Consider the following 17280-nt stretch of genomic DNA (forward strand, 5'->3'; position numbering starts at 1 on the left):
GCTCTGGGTGTGAGCAAGAAGCTTCTTGGCTGCCCTCCGTGTGAGAGAAGGAGCTGCTTGTCAGCCTGCTGGGAGAACTGGAGGCCAGAAGCGAGACCAAACCAAGAAGATCCATTCTGAAGTGTTGTTGGTTCTTGAAAGAGAGAACCTCCATGATTGTACAAATCCCCTTGAGGGATTTAGAAACGCCTGCCTATGTAAACCGCCTTGAATAAAGTCAGAGGAGTAATCCGATGACCAGAAAGGCGGTAAATAAATACCTAGCTATTAGTTATTAATATTATTATTATTATGACACTTGCTTTTAAGCATAGGATGGTTCCGCGACATCCCTTTTAAATTTATTTGGGATTGTTTTAATCCCACCTTTCCATTTGTTTTTCCATATGTTTTAAAGCTGTTGCTACAAGAGATAAAACAAGACACATCTTTGAATAACCTTTAAACTAGAAATAGGCGGCAGGAGCAGAAAACACCTGAATGAACGTAGACCTGATTTTTCTAGTGTGGCCTCAAGTAGGTTGTGGTTCCAGGAGCCCAGTCATGACCAACTCCTGTGCTCAGGTACTTGCCACCACACCATTGCCCAGCCCCTTCTCACTTTGGTTTCCTCACTAGCCCAATTTTGCAGAATCAGCAAAGCAGTCAGGTGGAAACGTACCTGCAGCAGAAGAATGAACTGGGGAAACCTCTGGATGGGCTTCACCATCAAGCCGTAGAGGGTGACCCGGTCCACACTGCCCATCTGCCTCTTCTGCCAAGGGGAGAAACACGCTCAGTTAGCACTCACCTCTCAGCCTGCTTGCCCTTGTGATACCCTCCAGTCCGTTTGCCTGCCCAGCTCAAACTCTACTCTGGTAACAAGCTGCTGCTAGCCGGACACACTGCTGGCACCCCAGGTACGTTACACACTTTGCCACATTCACCTCCACTATCGCACTGTGCAGCAGGTCAATGATATTTCCATTTCACAGAGATGGAAAGCCAGGGCTGAGCAAGCTTGCTCAGGGCTGCCCAGTTAGCAAACCCAGGTCCAATCTGCAAAAGTACACCTCTAACCCAAGTTGGTCTCTTCCAGCCACCTGGAGACCCATGTTCTCTAAAATGACTCATGGAAATTCACTTCAGAAGATACGAGTAGTACTGATAGGCTGCATTGATAGGATGAAATTAGATACGATGGGCCCTAAGAGTTCTTTAATGGATGCGGACCTTAACCAAGTGCTAAACCAAACCCTGGGACCTTGAGAATCAACATTCCCGGTACCAGAAGCATCCCCATGGCCATGGCTATTCTCGCACCCAGCCAGTCCCCCTCCTGACCTTGAGGAACTCCAGGAAGGCAGGCTTGGTGAGGCAGGCTCTCTTGATCAAGGACATGGCGCTCGTGAAGTTGTTGACATACTCGCTGTACACATCCAGCACCATGGACTTGGAAAACTTGATGGATGAAAACAACCACCGATTGGGGAGGGAGAGAGAGAGAAAGTGATTTCTTACTGTATTCCTCTAATATTTGTTTGCTGCCTTTCTGTTCCATCAAGGAAAAAGCTAAGGCAGCTTACACAACAGAAGAGAACCAAAGAATTGTAAAACAATTTCACAACCATTAGTTACAGCAGAGCAAGGAGCCCAAAAGGCAAATATAAAACTACAAAGCACAGCAACTGACAAAAGGCCAAATGAAAGAGAAAGATCTTGATCTAGGCTTTTAAACACTGACAGTGATGAAGCCAGTCAGGCTCCACAAGAAAGGAAATTTCACAGCACTGGACAATTCCAGCCAGCAAACCTCAGAGAACATTCTGCATCAACTGAAAGTCTTCAAGGGCAGATCCATGTAGAGTGCATTACAGTAGTCCAGACAAGATGCAAAGTCAGGCCCAATACTGACTTGCATCCTACAGAGATGGGAAGCCTGAAGACCTCTGAAGCTGGTCATTTCTCTCACTGAGAGCTGTGCAATTCTCAGTTACAACTGTCATCATTATTTGATGCAGGGGTGCCTAAACTCGGCTCAGGGGCCACTTGCAGCACTCGAGGACTCCCAATCCAGCCTGTGGGGAGTCCTCCAATCTCCAATGAGCCTCTGGCCCTCAGGAGACTTGCTGGAGCCCGCGCTGGCCTGATGCAACTGCTTTGAGTGTGAGGGCGACTGTTTTGACCTCTTACATGAGCTGTGGGACAAGGGCTCCCTCCACTGCTTGCTATTTCCTGTCTATGATGATGGAGCAGCAGCGGCGAAGGAAAGGTAAGTCTTGCTTTGTGCAAGGCCTTTTATAGGCCTTGAGCTATTGCAAAGCCTTCATTCATTCATGTAAGTTCCATCTCTAATATAGTCATTTATGTAAATATATGTAAATTTATTCAAATTTGAAATGTAAGTTAATTCTTTTTTATTCCTTGCCCCTGACACAGTGTCAGAGAGATGATGCGGCCCTCCTGCCAAAAAGTTTGGACACCCCTGATTTGATGAAATTCCAGGCAAGCCCTCCCACCTGGCTAAACTGCAAGGAAATTGGGATGCCTGCTTTCCAGACCTCCTGGGCTGTAGAGATCCCAAGGACCTTTTTTCTCCCTTCAGTCCGATGGTTTCTTACAAAGCACTGCAGTACATCCAGGGAAGCTCCAGAGAAACTACAGGTCTGCAAGATATTAGAGGGGTGCACACCCACATCCACCTATCAGAAACACCATTCCATTCAGCCACATTTGGTGGTAAACCTGAGTGCCGTGACGGGAGGACTCACTGAGGCCACAAAGAGATCACCGATTTTCTCCGTGGCGTCCCACTCAGCCACACGTGACGACAAAGCGATCTGGAACATGGAGTGGCACTGGAGGATCTCCTTGACTCGGAAGAAGACAACTTGGCATTTCCGGGCACTGAGAACTTTGGGCTCCATCTCCATCAGAGGATTTCTGTAATCCTGGCAGTAGACAGGCAGGGGATATACAGGCACACAAGGCAGTCAGAACACTCCCTTTTCCTCCTCTGCCCCCCCAATGGCCCCCAGTTCCTCTGTAAAGTGACCTTGACTTTGTCATTACACAAACGGTTGAACAAACTTATGACAAGTAATCACTTTTAGAACATCTGGGTATTTTCCTTTATCAATGCCAGTTATTTCACAGTTTGCATTGCTCAATGAAAGTGCAAGCAAGCCTTCGTCATCTGGCTGAACGTCACAGAATTCTTGTGTTTCTAGACCTCCTAAACCACAGCGTTTGTAGTAAAAGGGCATTTTTCCCTCTCACGTAAGTGATGGACTCTGGGTCTGATCCAGCAGGAAAATACCGATGGGCCTTCAAAGGACAGATCTCCCTAAGGCTATCGGCAATGACAGTTTGCCAATATTCAAGACCCCATATTCAGGGGCAGTCTATCCCTGAATAGGAATTCTGGGGGACAAAGAGCAGGAGCCACTTCTTGGGCTGGAGGAAGGCAAGGCAGAATCAGCCACTTGAGAAATAAGAGACTGACCTGCAGAATCCGCCTCAAGGAGTCTACGTAGCTCCCCTCGCTCTGCACAATGGAGCCAAGGATGTGACGCCGCACCACCTGTCGCATGCAGGAACAGAAGAGAGCATAAAATTAGGCGGAAGTCTTCTGGAGGGGCGAGCAGAATTTACTATAGAAATAGCCAAACTATGAAACGGCAAACGGGGCCAGTGATTTGTATAGGATATACATTTTTTTCTGTACAATGCAGAACTACTGTGGAACTCACTGCCACAAGATATGGTGCATAATCACTAGCTTAGGCCTGCTTTCCTGTGTTACGGTTGCCATATGATGCCTGGGCTGAAACCTGCCACTGCTCTGTCTCCCCATTCCCTAAATGTGCAGAAGGAGCAGGAAGAAGGCTGAGCACCATTCCCACAGGTACCCTCTTTTGGTGCTAATCCAAGAAAACAGCTTCCTGGTGCCAAATTCTAGCCTAAACTTACTCTTCTGAACAACTCTTATTAACACAGGCCCCCAAATATCTGGAAGGCTTTCCTCTACCGCCGTGCCCAGCTGTTGGCTCAGGTCCTGTTTAAGAACTCTTGCAGATCAAAGAGAAGGAAAGCATCTAGGGTCTCCCTGTCCTGTCATGCTCAAAAAGATCCCTCCAATCCATTAGCTTGCTCTTCAGTAGTTCTTCAGTCACTCCTCCTCCCAGCACCAGATCTGGCCACCCTCATCCCTGTGCTGGAGGATGAGCTCAGCACTGGCACCGCCTTGGTCAGCAATCCTGGACTGTTGCTGCCACAGGACAGTTTTAGAACAGGCAGACTCCAGCCTCTCCTGTGCTCAAGCCTGGCATGAAGGAATAGAGAAGAAGGGGGAGGGCCTGCTGCCATTGCAGGGCAAAGAGAAACACAGTCATGCTTTTTAAGACTGGAGTCTCTTCAAAGCACACTAGCCTTCAAAGCGGCACAGAAATCTTCACGTCTGCACATCTTGTGCTCTCTGCAATCCTACACTTTGTTCATTCTTAACATGGCTAAGCTAGAGTTTGGTTCTATACATTGATTATCCCTTATCTGGACTGCTTGGAACGGGGAGAGTCTGGATTTTGGATTTGTCTGTATTTTGGAATAACTGCGTTAATACAATGAGAAATGCTTCCTCTTGCTCTTTTCACTGTTACCCATACAGGTGTCTGCTGGTCTGTTTGACATTTTCCTACAATGTCTGTACAGGTACACACCACAGAGTAGAGAACAGAACTTACAACCTGTACCTGCACTGTGTGTGGGAAAGAGCACAAGACCTTCTAATGTTCACCCCTCAGTACTCAGTGACAAAATTTCTGGATTTCAGAAAAGCCCAGATAAGGCTTAACCTTCATGTATTCATATAGGATTCAACCAAGATCACAGTTCTTTTGACACCTCACATAGGTTCAAACAAGCAAGACGGTGCAAAAGACCAACTACCCCACTGGAAGTTAGAAGGTTGACTCACTATTGCCAATCCCAGCTGCGAGAAAGGTCACTCGGTTTGGCTTGAGTGCATTTAACTTGTGCATGGAAGTGTCACAGGGAATTCGCTCTTGCACTTCAAGTCTTCTCGGCCCACGACTTTATCATTTTTTGTCTATATACCTTTGGGCATACCTCTGTGATGGCATCGGTGCCCTCTCCTCAGGAGTGGGGAGAACACAAACAATTTCAGTCACAGCCCCAACACAAACCTGCTGGGGGGTGAGCCCTTCTGGCATAGGACCCAGCTCAGGAAGTGGCTGCTTCAAATCCACAACAGCGACCCCATCCAGGAACCCCATCTCCTCCTCTTCAGAATCGCCTGGGGAACACGCAGATAAGAGAGATAATTATTAACCCCCTCCCAAGCACTCGTCTGGCAGGACTCAAGGACCAGCTGGGCAACAGAGATGCGCTGACGGCTCCTGCAGGCAAGGAATTTCCTGTAGGTGTGTCCAGCTGCTGCTCACACACACCACACTCACATTCCAGAGCTACCAGTCCACAAATATGAGTGACACCTTAATTTCAGCTGCTGCCTTCCACACATTTAAAGAAGCTTCTAGTCTTCATGGAACATTTCGAACACCTTTTAAAAGTCATTTCTGCCCAACAATGCATATAGGCAACAGGGACCAAAAGTGTACACCAGGCAAAAATGGGTTAAAAGGCTCAAGACAGAGCACCTCTCTAAAAACCAGCACCCTCTCCATGTGCTCCTCTAGCCAGGGGTTGAGAAGATGGGACAGGAGGGCTGGCTGTGGAGTGTGGAAAATCAGCGCAATTTCTGGGGGGGGGGGGGAGGGAAGGTGGAGGAACCAAGGGACAGATAGGCCAAGAGTAGAAGCAGTGGACAGAAAAGGGGGCTTGACAGAAAGCAGGAGCAGAACAGACAACAAGGAGAAAGGCTGAAGAGAAGATGGACGGAGGCAGAGCCCGGAGGAGGGAGAAAGGGGATGACCTCACTCCGAGGGCTGGAAGGGGCTGAGAAGCTGTCAAAGTGCACAGGAAGGCAGAAAGCTACCAACAGGAGCTCCACATCCAAGCACAGATGATTCCAACTGCATCTGCCTACTACAGTACTTCACTTTTTAAAAAGCATCACCTTTGAAAGTGTATTAAGCCTCCACATCTGGGGACAGAGAATGCCCAAAGCATTAATGGCGCACAAATGACTCGAGGTTCAGAAAAGCAGAGTCCTGACACCAAATGCCTCCACTCAGAATCCCTTTTGGGTCCAGTTCTCGAGATGCTTTTGAGAGAGAGAGTCGTGCCCCACACAAAAGGAGCCACACCGTCCCTTTATCTCAGGGGCAACATCATCATCACAGCCATCTTCATATAACTGCTAGCAAAAGGGACATGTTTTCCCACCCACTAGCAGAATTCCTCCGCAATACAGTCACAGCCATTTCTACTGCCCTCGCCAGCATCCAAAATGCTTTGCAATTCCTGTTTGTTTTACCCTGGCAGCAACCCGGTGAAGACTGTGGCCCGCCCAGTTTCAATGAGCACAGGAAAGACACTTCAACATACCCAGGCACGGGGAGGGAAGGGTTGATGTCAAAGGTCCATCATCTGGTCACTAGCCAGGTGCCTCCCAGAGCACCGCAAAAGGTCCTCCTGCTCACAACTCACAGGGAGGCTCTGAACATCCACAGACTCCAAGGGGAGAAGGGTGATTACTTGCCAGTCTACATCCAAGTGTCAAGGCCCAACATGAAGACAGCGCCTCTGAACATGTGCAGATTACATTTCTTAACTATTATTATTATTATTATTATTATTATTATTATTATTAAACTTTATTTATATGCCGCCCTTCTCCCCAAACTATACCCTACTTTTCTCCCACTAGGGGACTCAAAAGTGGTTTACAAAACTGAATTAAACACACACACACAACGCACACCTGGAGAGCCCAGAAAATACCTGCTGAGAAACCCAGGTCTTTAGTCTCCATCAAGGACAGGTACATCATGTGGCAAGAAGTTCCACAGGGTAAACACACATAAAGACAGACTCTGCTTTCCCAAAACACACAGAAGGATTTGGTGGGGGGGAGGGCTTCAAGGTCAGAGCCAGGATGAAGCAGTGTAATCCAAGCAAACTTAGAAAGTAAGTACTGGTGATCGTCAGGCTAGACAGCAGCTGGCAAAGCGGCAGCAGACCATGTAACATGTTTCACCAGGAGACAAATTTCAAATGGCCCCAAGACGAGAGCAGGGCCAGGATCAGAGCTCAGTAGCTGGACATCCGCATTCCACACAGAGGCTTCCAGCTGGGACTCCAGCCCCAGGTAACTCCATCGGGCAAGGGCCTGCAGGGTTGAATCCAAAGTGCCACCCAGTCCACCCCATGCCAGGTGGACCTGGAGATGTGGACTTTTCTACAGAAGCTCCAGGATGCTGGACAAGCAGGGCATGAAGACGCAAGCCTTCCTCAGCGAGTATTTGGATGTAGACTGCCTTCCACTATGGAGGTTCCAGCCCCTTGCAACTAATGCTGGCAGGCTCGCTGAAGAGCACAGGAGCAACTTTGCTGCAACAAACCACAGTGGGCCTGCTGAGGCCTGCACCCTGCCCCTCCCAACAGCCAGATGCCTCTAGGACACTCTAGGCAAGCAGGGCAGAGAATGTCACAGCCCTCCTCTCCAATGGTGTGCCCTCTCCCAGCAACTGGCATGGAGCTGGACTGCTTCTGGACACAGGGCTGACCTCTGGCTCCTCTTCCTCCACAAACACAGAGTCTAATCCTCTTTTAAAGCCATCCAAGGTCTTGTGGCAGCAAATTCTGTAAGTCAAACCCTGTGCCAGTTAATGGGCTCCCTGGAAGCAAAGCCAGGAAAGTCCTCTGCCTGCGAAGTTGTGAGTCAGAGAGTGCCGGGCCTGAGAGACAACAACCTGACTCAGCACTTACAGGCTGCTTTTTCCACTCCCCAGTTTCACCAGCGATTCAGAAGCAGAGATTACAGTATTTATTCCTGAAAGCTTCAACTCAGGTGGCTTCAAGAAAGGAGCAAAACCGAAGAACTTCCACCCCCCCAAAAAAAAAAATTCTGTAGACAACTAGAAGGCATCAGAGGCACCAAATCAGAACAGCTCACCCAGCTTCCTCCACACATGCACATCTATGACACAGAGCCAAACTGAGATGGCCCATGTCGATGGAGCAGAGCCCCAGAGAGCGGCACCTGCTGAACAGGCGACTCGAGCAAGTAAGCTCAGTTACATTTTAGAATGAGAACAAAGGAATCCGGAGGAAAACATCTGCTGCCCACCTCCTACCCCCCAAAACACAGGTGCAAGTGACCCCTGACACCTGCCCGCCCACTCAGCCAGGCACACCCAAGGGAAGCAAGACAGCTCTTGACTCAGCACCTCCAGCAGACTCAGCATAGGGGCAGATAAAGAGGCAGCTGGAATCCCCAGCAACTGCAACAAAAGCGCTTCTTTAGAAATAAGGCTGCTGAAAAAGAGAACTCTGAGAAATGCCAGGAATGAACGTTACGCAAACAGTGCGCTCACCTCCAGGACCAAAAGCACATTCCTGGACTGAGCACACGCTCAGAGGCACCCACTCCTCACTCCCAAGAGTTCACCCACCCTGCCTCAGGTCTGGGTGGCGCACCTCAGTGTGGCCCAGAGGTAGGGCTCATGCCACGCAGAAGGTCTCCAGTAGCGGCTCCAGGTCAAGCTGGGAAAGAAGGCCCCCCCCCCAACCTGAATCCCTGGGCAACTGCTGCTAAGCAGTGCCCAGTGGACAGCATGGACCCAGAGAGCGCCAGGCTCTGACGCTGCAGATGGCAGCTTCCCATGCCCATAAGAACACAACTCGGTCCTTGCAAGCCTGGCCACCCAGAGCATTCCCAGAGGAGGCTGAATGGGGAGGGAGAGCTCAGTCACCCCTGGAACCTGAGCCAGGTCAGAGCCGGTCTTGCTCTTTGAGGGGAAGACCCAGTCACTCTTCCACTAACACAGAAGGTGGCAGCCCTGTGGCCAATACCCATCCCAAGCACCCTTACCTGAGACAGAGGAGGAGGAGGAGGAGGAGGAGAAGCGGATGACGGCATAGTCCCTGTCTGCCCGGTGCTGCTTCCTCCACATTCTGCCTCTCAGCAACCCACTCTGCTGAGCCCCGACTGCCTGGCCTGCACTTCCTCCTCCTTCTCTTCCTCACACCCGGCCAGTTCCCATTTGTGGGCTGCCTTGGGACTCCCCACAGAGGCCAAGGAGTGAAGCCACTTGAGGGCTTGAGCTGTGCTGGCCAGAGGAGGGGGAGAGGAGTAGTGAGCAGCCCCAGGAGGGGTGGAGACCAGGCGGACAGGAATAGAACCAGCCCTGGCAAGGGTGACCTTTTTCCTTCCCTAATTTTGGAACAGCTGCCTGGCTCACTCCGGACACGGGCCGCTTGGGGCGGAGGGCCCAGAACGGAAACAGGTCAAGAGCAAAGAGAAGGGGGAGAGAAAGGCAGGCTGGGGGCAAGAACTGGGCCCCCTCCCCCAGCACAGCAGGAATCCATCTGTGGTGCTGAGGGAAATCATCGCTAGGAACAAACCTCTGGAGTGCATATCTGCAGAATGGAGAAAGGACCAGAGGGTTGAGAGCAAAAAGAGCGTTTGCGACTGGTATGAATGCATGTCAAGAGGAAGACACAACCACAATCCAGGACAGAAGGGAAAAGTGAGATGCAAAAATGGCCTATTGCCACTATGGGGGAACAAGAGTTCTCTTTTTAAGACTGACTCAGAAAATTGTTGGCAGTGTGCAGGACATGGCAAACCAAATGAGAAGGAAAACTCTTTGGAGGTTCACTGCAAATCAGGACAAAGCAGACAGAATGATAAAAACGTAAGAACATAAGAACAGCCCCACTGGATCAGGCCATAGGCCCATCTAGTCCAGCTTCCTGGATGTCACAACAAATGCCCCAGGGAGCACACCAGGTAACAAGAGACCTCATCCTGGTGCCCTCCTTTGCATCTGACACAGCCCATTTCTAAAATCAGGAGGTTGCACATACATATCATGGCTTGTAACCCGTAATGGATTTTTCCTCCAGAAACTTGTCCAATCCCCTTTTAAAGGCATCCAGGCCAGATGCTGTCACCCCATCCTGTGGCAAGGAGTTCCACAGACCAACCACATGCTGAGTAAAGAAATATTTTCTTTTGTCTGTCCTAACCCGCCCAACACTCAATTTGAGAGGATGTCCCCTGGTTCTGGTGTTACGTGAGAGTGTAAAAAGCATCTCTCTATCCACTTTATCCTTCCCATGCATAATTTTGTATGTCTCAATCATGCCCCCCTCAGGCGTCTCTTTTCTAGGCTGAAGAGGCCCAAACGCCGTAGCCTTTCCTCATAAGGAAGGTGCCCCAGCCCAGCAATCATCTTAGTCGCTCTCTTTTGCACCTTTTCCATTTCCACTATATCCTTTTTAGATGCGGCGACCAGAACTGGACACAATACTCCAGGTGTGGCCTTACCATCGATTTGTACAACGGCATTATAATATTAGCCGTTTCATTCTCAAAACCTTTTCTAATGATCCCAAGCATAGAATTGGCCTTCTTTACTGCCGCCGCACATTGGGTCGACACTTCCATCAACTTGTCCACCACCACCCTCCCAAGATCTCTCTCCTGATCTGTCTCAGACAGCTCAGAACCCATTAGCCTATATGTGAAGTTTTGATTTTTTGCCCCAACGTGCATGACTTCACACTTACTGACACTGAAACACACCTGCCATTTTGCTGCCCATTCTGATTGGAGAGATCCTTCTGGAGCCCCTCACAATCACTTCTGGTCTTCACAACTCAGAAAAGTTTGGTGTCGTCTGCAAACTTTGCCACCTCGCTGCTCACCCCTGTCTCCAGGTCATTTATGAAGAGGTTGAAGAGCACCCGTCCCAGGACAGATCCTTGGGGCACACCGCTTTTCACCTCTCTCCATTGTGAAAATTGCCCATTGACATCCACTCTGTTTCCTGTTCTTCAACCAGGTCTCAATCCAGGAGAGGACCTGCCCTCTAATTCCCTGACTGTGGAGTTTTTTCAGTAGCCTTTGGTGAGGGACCATGTCGAACGCCTTCTGAAAGTCCAGATATATAATGTCCATGGGTTCTCCCGCATCCACATGCCTGTTGACCTTTACAAAGAATTCTAAAAGGTTTGTGAGGCAAAACTTACCCTTAGAGAAGCCAGGCTGATTCTCCCTCAGCAAGGCCTGTTCATCTATGTGTTCTGAGATTCTATCTTTGATGAGGCATTCCACCATCTTACCCAGTATAGATGTTAAACTGACTGGCCTATAGTTTCCCAGGTCCCGGCCTATAGTTTAAAAAGGTTCTCTTTCCCTTTTTAAAGATCGGTGTGATATTTGCTATCCTCCAATCCTCTGGCACCGTGGCCATTCTGAGGGACAAGTTGCATATTTTAGTCAAGAGATCAGCAACTTCATTCTTCAGTTCCTGAATAACTTTTGAGTTGATGCCATCAGGGCCCGGTGACTTATTGATCTTTAATTTATCAGTGAGGTCTGAAACATCTTCTCTTTTAACCTCTATCTGACTTAACTCCTCGGTCAGGAGGGGCCGTTCGGGCAGCAGTATCTGCCCGAGGTCTTCTACCATGAAGACAGATGCAAAGAACTCATTCAATTTCTCATTCAATTCAATTCACTCATTCAATTCAATGATGTAGAGATATCTGCCCCACGCAGCAGACAATCTACCACATTTGAAAGAGGGAGGCAGGGAGGGAGGAGAGGAATGAGACGCATGGGCGATGGGGGTCTATCTGAGCACAGGACAGTAACAGGGAACCAAACATTTGCTCTATCGGCATGTCACACACTTGCAACAGGGACAGACAAACACTCTTCTAGGTAGCACTCTTCTAGATCTACAAGGCTGCAGGCAAGAACCACAGGCCATTGTGCCCCACACTGTATTGGCAGAGCTGCATCTATGCAGAAATGCCAGAGTTTAAGCTCGCTGTCCATGGTCTTATCTGTAGGCCAAGAAGTGCCAGGGCTCAGCCCCACGGAGAAGCCATGCACTCCAACCTCAAAGCCCCACCTCTCCTAACCTTGGATGCCTACAGGTTGTCAAGGTTATGAAAGGTAAGAAACAGCACTCTGCATGTGCTCAGAGGCACCCTCCACATCTGCCACCATATACTAAAAAACTGGAGGACTTATCTCGCTCCCTCCCCACAATAAGTTCTCACAGAAGTTCCTGGCTTTCTGGTGCCCGCCTCCCTCCACTGTGCTGGAAGGACATGAACAAGTTGCTTTACTCCCACTGCTAGACCTAGGAATCTGACATGCACCTGAAAATGCCAAGTGCCTTTACCTCTGCACCACCACCACCTGCGTCTGATCCTGCGAGCTAGGAGAGGCACAACTGAATGTGCCTGAGCAGCAGGGCTTTCACATCCAATTTTGTGGCAGGGTGAAGAAAACAATACTTCTGAGGCATGAGTAAAGCGCATGGACTGCAGGCAAGCTTAAATTCTAACATCACTCCCTTAGTAGCGGAGGCCAGTTAATTTACACAGCAAGCCATGCTACCTTGTCTCACTGGACTACACCGAGACAGGATCCAGGCCAGGTCAGCTGGATCAGTACCTCTCTCTGAGCACAGCTTATGGGACTTGGAGAGTTCCCCTGTCCACGAAAGAGAGCGCTTCCGTCCCATCTCCGGTACACTCCAGCTAGGCTCTCCGTCGCCTACAATGTGGGAAGCGTTCCCAAAAGAAACAGTGTTTATTCTCCTCCCCTTTGTCACAAACACAGGCACGTGTTCAGCATGGAAAAGCACCCTCCGTAGCCACAGGGTGGTCAACAAACAAGATCCCAGGGCAATTCTGTCCCCAAGCAGGACAGCCCCTAGTGCTGCTCCAAGCATGCTAAGAGCATAGCCTGCACTCGACTTCCTCTCCCATTGCCAAAAACCAGCAGAGATGCAAAGAAAAAGAAACCAGACAATTTGCTTGTTCCTGGTTCCTTTTTCCCCCTGCTGCGTAAGCAAATTCTGAATTCGCTCCCGTGCTTCTTGTGCAACAGCCCAAGAGGAAGAGGAGGGAAGTGGTATCTGTGGTTACGGATGCCAATCTCTCCATAACAGATGGAGCTGCATGGAGGGGATCTTCACACTTTCCACGTGCAACTGAGCGCAGGCTCGGCTTTCACTACTGCACCTCATTACCTTGGCACAACTTTCTCACTATAAGTCCCAGAAAGCCTACCAACCCAGCACCTCTTCACCTTTCAGAAGTGACTGAGAAGGCTTTCGTCCACCAGGCGCTGGAGGTGGACAGGGTTTTTGATATGTAATTTGTGTTATTTTGGAGCTGCTCTTCATTTGAAATACACATAAGAGAGTGGTACAATATGATGAAATATATTTCAAAAAATCCCGAACATTAAAACAATCCAAATAGAATGAGGCCACAGCAGGTTTTTAAGCTCAGAAGAGGCAGAAATACACGAACAAAACCGACTTAGACGCTCCAGGGAAAAGCTCTCTAAAAAGAGCAAAGTTTGAACTCTGCAGCAAAAAGAACTTCCCCCAGGCAGGTTGTTCCATAGAATCGGCACAGCTGGGGACCCACGAAGGGCCTCCTCTACTGACCCCAGAGGGCAAGGAGGGCTATCCACTGCTAGACCAGTGGTAATCTCTGGCAGCTGCTGGGATCCTTGCAAAGGACGCTGAATCCAGCAAGTCCCTGCTTGTTAAGCAAGTCTGTCTATTCAACACCCCTTAACACAGATCAGCAAGGCCTTAACTGGACAGCTCTTAAGCCTACACATCCTTGCTGTGTGCGTTTAAAAATGCATTGCTGTTCTACACTGTGGAGACAATCTTCACAGAACACAGCTCCAGTGACCAGCCACCCCATTGGATGTATGCGCAATTCACCCACCAAGGGAGGGAGCGTATACCCACACTCCGCATTCAAAAATTACTTCCTTCCACATTCTCTCTTCAGGCACGTGTTATAAAAGCAGCATGCTTTGGTGTCCTGGAGTTTTCCACAGAGGCTGCATGACCACACAAGGAGATTCCCTCCCTCCCCCCACACACACATGAAAAAACACCCAGAGGGCAAAAGAGTCCAAATGAATCAGCTGGAAACTTGGTCTCTGCCAATCTTGGGAGTTTCACTTGAGAGTGACGTAAGGGGGACCGTCAAGATACATAATCACAGGAAATAAAAGAGAAAGCAAAGACACAGCATTTTATCTGACGATGCTGAGGGAGGAATTTCTGAAGTACACCAGAATGCAACAGCCCAGGGCCAGGAGAGAAGCCCTGTCCAAAGGCCAAACTGGGTACGACAGGGGCAGCCTCATTCAGTTCCATGCAGCAGACGGGCAAGAAGTTCCAGCCCTCCCTTCACGTAACATGCAATATGCGGATAGAGTCTGCTGCCGTGAGACATGGTGGAGAGCTTTTTAAAAATGGGGCAGACAAATGCAAGGAGGACACAGAGGCCTACTGATAGGGACTAGCCATGATGGAGCCACCTCTGAAGGTCGCCTGCCAGCAACTAGCCTGCAGAGGGGCCACTCTGGGAGGCGGATCTGTGATCTGGCAGTAGAGGGCCATGAGGGGTGGATGGAACCTTCAAACTCAGAGGCAGCCCACCTGCCTGATTACAGCTTTCATGTGGGAAATGTGCCCCCATCACACTGAGTTTGATCCTTCAAGACACACAGCAAACTCAGGGGGGTGGGGGTGGCAGAATTCTCAGACAGGCAATTCTGGAGCACACACAATATGTAGCCACGAGTAACAACCAACCCTCCTACCTGGGGCTTCTTTCTTGTGCAAGAAATTCACTTTCCGCATGACGGCAATCTTGGTCTTCTCCAGGCCATCCTTGGTGCCGCTTTTGGCTGCTTTCATCAGTTGTGTCATCTGCACAGGACCCAAAAGGTGGTAAAGGAAGTTAAAGAGGAGAAAGAAAGATCAACACTCTCTATCACAAGGGCCTCCAAGCTACGGCCCAGGGGCCATACCTGGCCTGCCAAAAGACTTTACCCAGCCCACAGCAACTCATCTTTTTTGACAGCGCATCTGCTAACTTCAAATTTTTACTTCTTATATATCATTTCTCAGCACGGCTTAAATAATTGTAATTGTCACATTTCTTTTTTGTTCTGAATCATATCATGCTGATTACAAAAAAAGATCCCAGTAAAACGTATTCATACATTTAAATTTCATTCATTCTTAAAACCGATTTTTTTTGTCCCATGAAAATGTGTAAAATATACGCTGTGGCCCTCATCCTGAAAAGTTTGGAGACGGCCTGCTCTAGCACGACTCCTGCAGCTACTCCATTATGGGGCAGGAGGAGGAAAACGGTCCTCTTTTGGGGACAAAATACCAGACACCCCTCTTTCCAGGCACGTTTGGAAGAACAGAACATGTTGCGTTTGGGAATATTGGATAGACCAAGAGTTCAGTGCACGAGGGGCTGCACAGAGGTGTGCAGACTGCCTCCTCTCAAACAAATGCTGCCTCCCAGATGTTTCAGCCTCTCCTTGCAGTGCAGGCAGCTTCCACTCCTGATCATGTGGGCTGCTCTGTCACTTGTCACAATGACACGTTTGGGACAGCTTTGAGGGGGAACAGTTTCATTTCTCCCTGCACCCCCTATGACTCAAGTGACCCTCCCCCACGCCAGAATGTCAGATGAGCCTGCCTTCCTCAGCACAGCAGCTACGGTGACCAGCTGCAGTTCTCCCAAGCGGTGCCTCTCCCTAGCCTGGTCTGCAGGAGCTGTCAGGGACTGAGCCCAGTGCCTTCTGTGTGCAAGCAGCGCATCTTCTCTCTCCCCACAGCCCAAGTTCTGGCCCCAGCCCCCTTAGCAGATTTGACAAACTGTAGGGCTGTTCAAGAGGTGGACGCTCATTTTCGCAAAGCAGAGTGGAAGAGCCACAGAGGCAAAGGGCAAAGGACTGGCATGAAAGAGACATGCACTGCAGGACCCAGACATGGAGCACTGGAGGGCAAATCACATTGGAGAGCCAGAGGAAGGAGGACAGTACCTTACAATCGTATCGCTGCTTCAACTCCTGCATGTCCTTCCCCCCAACTCTCAAAGCCAGAATGTCCCTCTTAGTCCTGGTGTATCTCTCCTTTAGCCTATGCAGGTCTGGAGAAAGCTGCCACCCCCAAAAGCCAGCAGCAGCAGAGAGGAAGCAGCAGCAGGAGGGGGAGAGAGAGAGAGATCCAGGTGAGCAGCCACACTCCAAGCCAAGGCCCAGGCAAGGCAAGACACGGAAGGAGCAGCAGTGTGAGGACAAGTGCCAGCCAGAAGCCTGTTTCACCAGCCTGGATGTTCGATGGGGGGGGGGAGTTTATGCCCCATACCCTGGTCAGAAAAATCTTCCCCCATCTCACAGCCCTTATTTCATTCATGATTAAAGTTAAGCCAAGAACAGAAGAAGAGATTTGAATTCATCCCAGTCGTATTCCCAAACACAGCAGCCTCCCTCACCCACTTTTCAGAATTCTTTCCTTCCCTTTTCTCCTTCCCGTCCTCCCCCATCAATCTTCCTTGCTTGGTAGTGCTTTCAGCATCTTCCAGTCACCAGAGACGTGGATGCAACCTAAAGCTCTCCTTAGCTTTTTTTGGGGGGGGGGAGGGGGGGTTTGGGGGCAGACCTAGATGGTGCTTTGCATCACCAGAGATTTTTTGCCTCTCCTTGGGGCTCTCTGGTGCAACTGGGAGCCACTGACTGGGGACCAGGATTCTGCACATCTCTCTCCCATTACCTTCGGCTGGAAGGACACTTTTGGCTTCGTGGGTTCTGCCTCCAGCTTGTTCTCCCCCCCAGAGTCCTCGCTGTAGCTTTCAAACTCGCTGGAGCTCCAGCCTAGATCCTCAGCCTCCTGTGATTCCCTGTCGTGATGGACATCCTCATAAATGAGGCTCTTCTCTGAATCTGGAAGGACAGAAAGAAGAGCGCACAGCCTCAATTAGCAGATGCCTACAGAGCTTTAGCATGGTCTGAAAGTGCAGTGTTGACAAGAATGGTGGAGCTAGATGGCTCAGGGTGCTCAAAAAAGACAGCTCCAAGGGCAGAAAAGAGAGGGGGAAGGAAAAGATTAGGCAGAAAATAAGAGACCCCCCAAACTCAAAGTGAAGCAGCATCTAAAGGGGAAAGAAAAACAGACACAGGATGGACAAAAAGAGATGAAACCATTTACCCCAGGTAACTTCCACACTAGTGTCTCTCAGTACCATTGCAGCATGCTTTTCCACTATTCGTTGGAAGTGGAATTCTGAGGT

General features: G+C 49.6%; 1 protein-coding gene across 22 annotated transcripts in view; it reads right to left on the minus strand.

Annotated features, from left to right (window-relative positions):
• ARHGEF10L (Rho guanine nucleotide exchange factor 10 like) overlaps nt 1-17280 on the minus strand; it is a 100214-nt gene that overhangs the window by 46995 nt on the left and 35939 nt on the right. For 14 of the 22 annotated variants that reach the window (XM_066637842.1, XM_066637836.1, XM_066637857.1 and 11 more), the window contains 9 exons: nt 16764-16933; nt 16034-16150; nt 14789-14897; nt 12545-12703; nt 5184-5293; nt 3485-3562; nt 2751-2930; nt 1324-1440; nt 662-754 (listed from right to left, as the gene is read on the minus strand). In XM_066637842.1, coding sequence (XP_066493939.1) covers nt 662-754; nt 1324-1440; nt 2751-2930; nt 3485-3562; nt 5184-5293; nt 12545-12703; nt 14789-14897; nt 16034-16150; nt 16764-16933 — 1133 coding nt within the window. The remainder of the gene's footprint in view (nt 1-661; nt 755-1323; nt 1441-2750; nt 2931-3484; nt 3563-5183; nt 5294-12544; nt 12704-14788; nt 14898-16033; nt 16151-16763; nt 16934-17280) is intronic. The other 8 variants (XM_066637853.1, XM_066637852.1, XM_066637851.1 and 5 more) reach the window with 4 other exon arrangements.

Source organism: Tiliqua scincoides, chromosome 9, assembly GCF_035046505.1.
Source record: "Tiliqua scincoides isolate rTilSci1 chromosome 9, rTilSci1.hap2, whole genome shotgun sequence".
Taxonomy (NCBI): domain Eukaryota; kingdom Metazoa; phylum Chordata; class Lepidosauria; order Squamata; family Scincidae; genus Tiliqua; species Tiliqua scincoides.